Here is a 1883-nt window from a genome sequence, read left to right on the forward strand (position 1 = left end):
GGCAGCGAACCAGTGATGCAGAGCCTTACCCTCACCTTTAAAACCATCGTTGTCAAGTCATTGTCACAGACCCAGATCTTTCTTCAAAGGTGGACGCATCGAGACCACAGCAGGTAAGGAGATAATGTCATTTCACCATTTAAAATAAACTTGAACTTTTTCTAGTTCTGAAATATGTGTTCTGTTTTCTGCACTGTTTGGTTGATCTACCAAAATAATATGTTTCATTTCATTCTATTTGCAAAAGGAAAAAGGATTGGACGTCACTTCGTACAAAATCATCAGAAAATAAATATGTGGGTCTTTGAGAAGATAAGGGAGAGCATGGAGAGCATTCCTCTAGAGCTGAGCCGGTACATGGGGACGAGTGAGGAGGACATCTTTCTCTCTTCTAAAGCCAGTCTCTCTCACAATCTGCACAACAACATCCTCACACCAGACAAAATCCCAGAGTTCTGCCTGCCCCCTAGGCTCTGCAAGAGAAGCAGCAACTTGTCACACTCTTCATATGTAAAGACAGAGGACCTGAGGAAGAAGAATATAGATGCACCAATGGCTTGGAGGAATACAAAGAAACCGTTGCCATTCTCTGCAGAGGGGTATGGTCTGACTGGAATATTTGAGAGCCCCAACACTCGAAGAAAAGAGTCTTTGTTCCACTCAAAGCGCCCTGTTTACTTGTTTGATAGAAGCCGTCCTACTGCACCACCCAGACTGGCAAAAGTGACAAACCTGCCAAAGAAAACGTTATTGGGGTTTCTCCCTCTGTTCTCATCCAAGAGTCTCTCAGAGACAGGAGGCACAGGAAGTGAAACACCTTCTTCCAGTGACTCCTCTCCCCTTAGTTCACCTTATAGTCCTAAGCCCTCCCTCTACTTACCACCAGGCAGTGGCCATCTTAAAGGAGCAAAATCCTGCCCGTCGCTGATTAACAGCAGGGAGACCAGAGTGAGGTTGAAGAGGTGGGGTTTAAGTTTAACAACATCACACAGCAGCCCTCCGAGCTTAGAGGGCAGCTCACTCACCTTAGCTCCACCTGCTCTCTTCCCGCTGGATGTCCTGCAGTGCCAGGAAAGACCTCAGCACGAACACGTCTTCACTTTGCAGGGCAGAGGAAGAGTGCACCTCTATGCTGAGCACACCACATTCTCCACCAACACATTTTTATCCCTTTCCACCGTCAGAGTGCGTGTGGAGTCTGTGGAAGGCCTATGGGATGATAGTGACCACCGACGAACCCTGAACTGTGCAGTGAGTTTGTGTCTGATCCCAGGGAAGCTGCAGCAACAGGAGGGCGCCACCATCAGGAACTGCCGCAACCCTGTGTTTAAAGAAGATTTTTTCTTTACAGAGCTCAGAAGAGAGGATCTGCAGGAGCTGCAGCTCAGGTTGAAAGTAGTGGGTAAACCTGCAGCTGGTGCGATGAGGAGAGGAACAGTCATTGGAGCGGTAACAATACCACTGTCTGAGTTACTTCCTCTTAAAAAACGCATAGATGAATAACTCATTTTGTGTCATTTGGAGAGTGGACAGCACATGATATAAATATGACACAGTGTACAAAGAAAGAGAGGTTAAAGAGAGGGACGTTAAAAATAAAATAGTCTATGAAGGTCGTATGAGCATTTTGCAGCTGTCGTGTTATAATTTTCAAGATAGTAAGGCTACCACAATGGAGAGTATTTAAAAGTGTATACAGTATACTGTACAATGTATTTTTGGTATTAAACCATACATGTAAGTCAAACTGCAGTCTCAAATATAGCATGTTTATGTGATGTTACTGTACCTTGTTTTAGATATCCGGTTTCACCTGTCTCCCTAGCAAGAGAAAATGTTCATAATGTTTGACAATTAACATAATTATTAGACTTTTAAGTTTT

The 1883-nt window shown here is 44.4% G+C and overlaps 1 protein-coding gene across 1 annotated transcript; it reads left to right on the forward strand.

The window, feature by feature from the left end:
* LOC307045059 (C2 calcium-dependent domain-containing protein 4C) lies at window positions 1-1553 on the forward strand. Its single transcript, XM_079690542.1, has 2 exons — window positions 1-113; window positions 248-1553. Exon 2 carries the CDS (start codon window positions 295-297, stop codon window positions 1501-1503), a length of 1209 nt encoding a protein of 402 aa, XP_079546668.1. The 5' UTR covers window positions 1-113; window positions 248-294; the 3' UTR covers window positions 1504-1553.
* Window positions 1554-1883: the final 330 nt, after the last annotated feature.

Source organism: Notothenia rossii (assembly GCF_949606895.1).
Source record: "Notothenia rossii genome assembly, chromosome: 6".
NCBI lineage: Eukaryota > Metazoa > Chordata > Actinopteri > Perciformes > Nototheniidae > Notothenia > Notothenia rossii.

What these genes read in the sequence shown, in the direction of transcription:
- LOC307045059 (XM_079690542.1), top strand. Translation starts at nt 295, where the DNA reads ATGTGGGTCTTTGAGAAGATAAGGGAGAGCATGGAGAGCATTCCTCTA.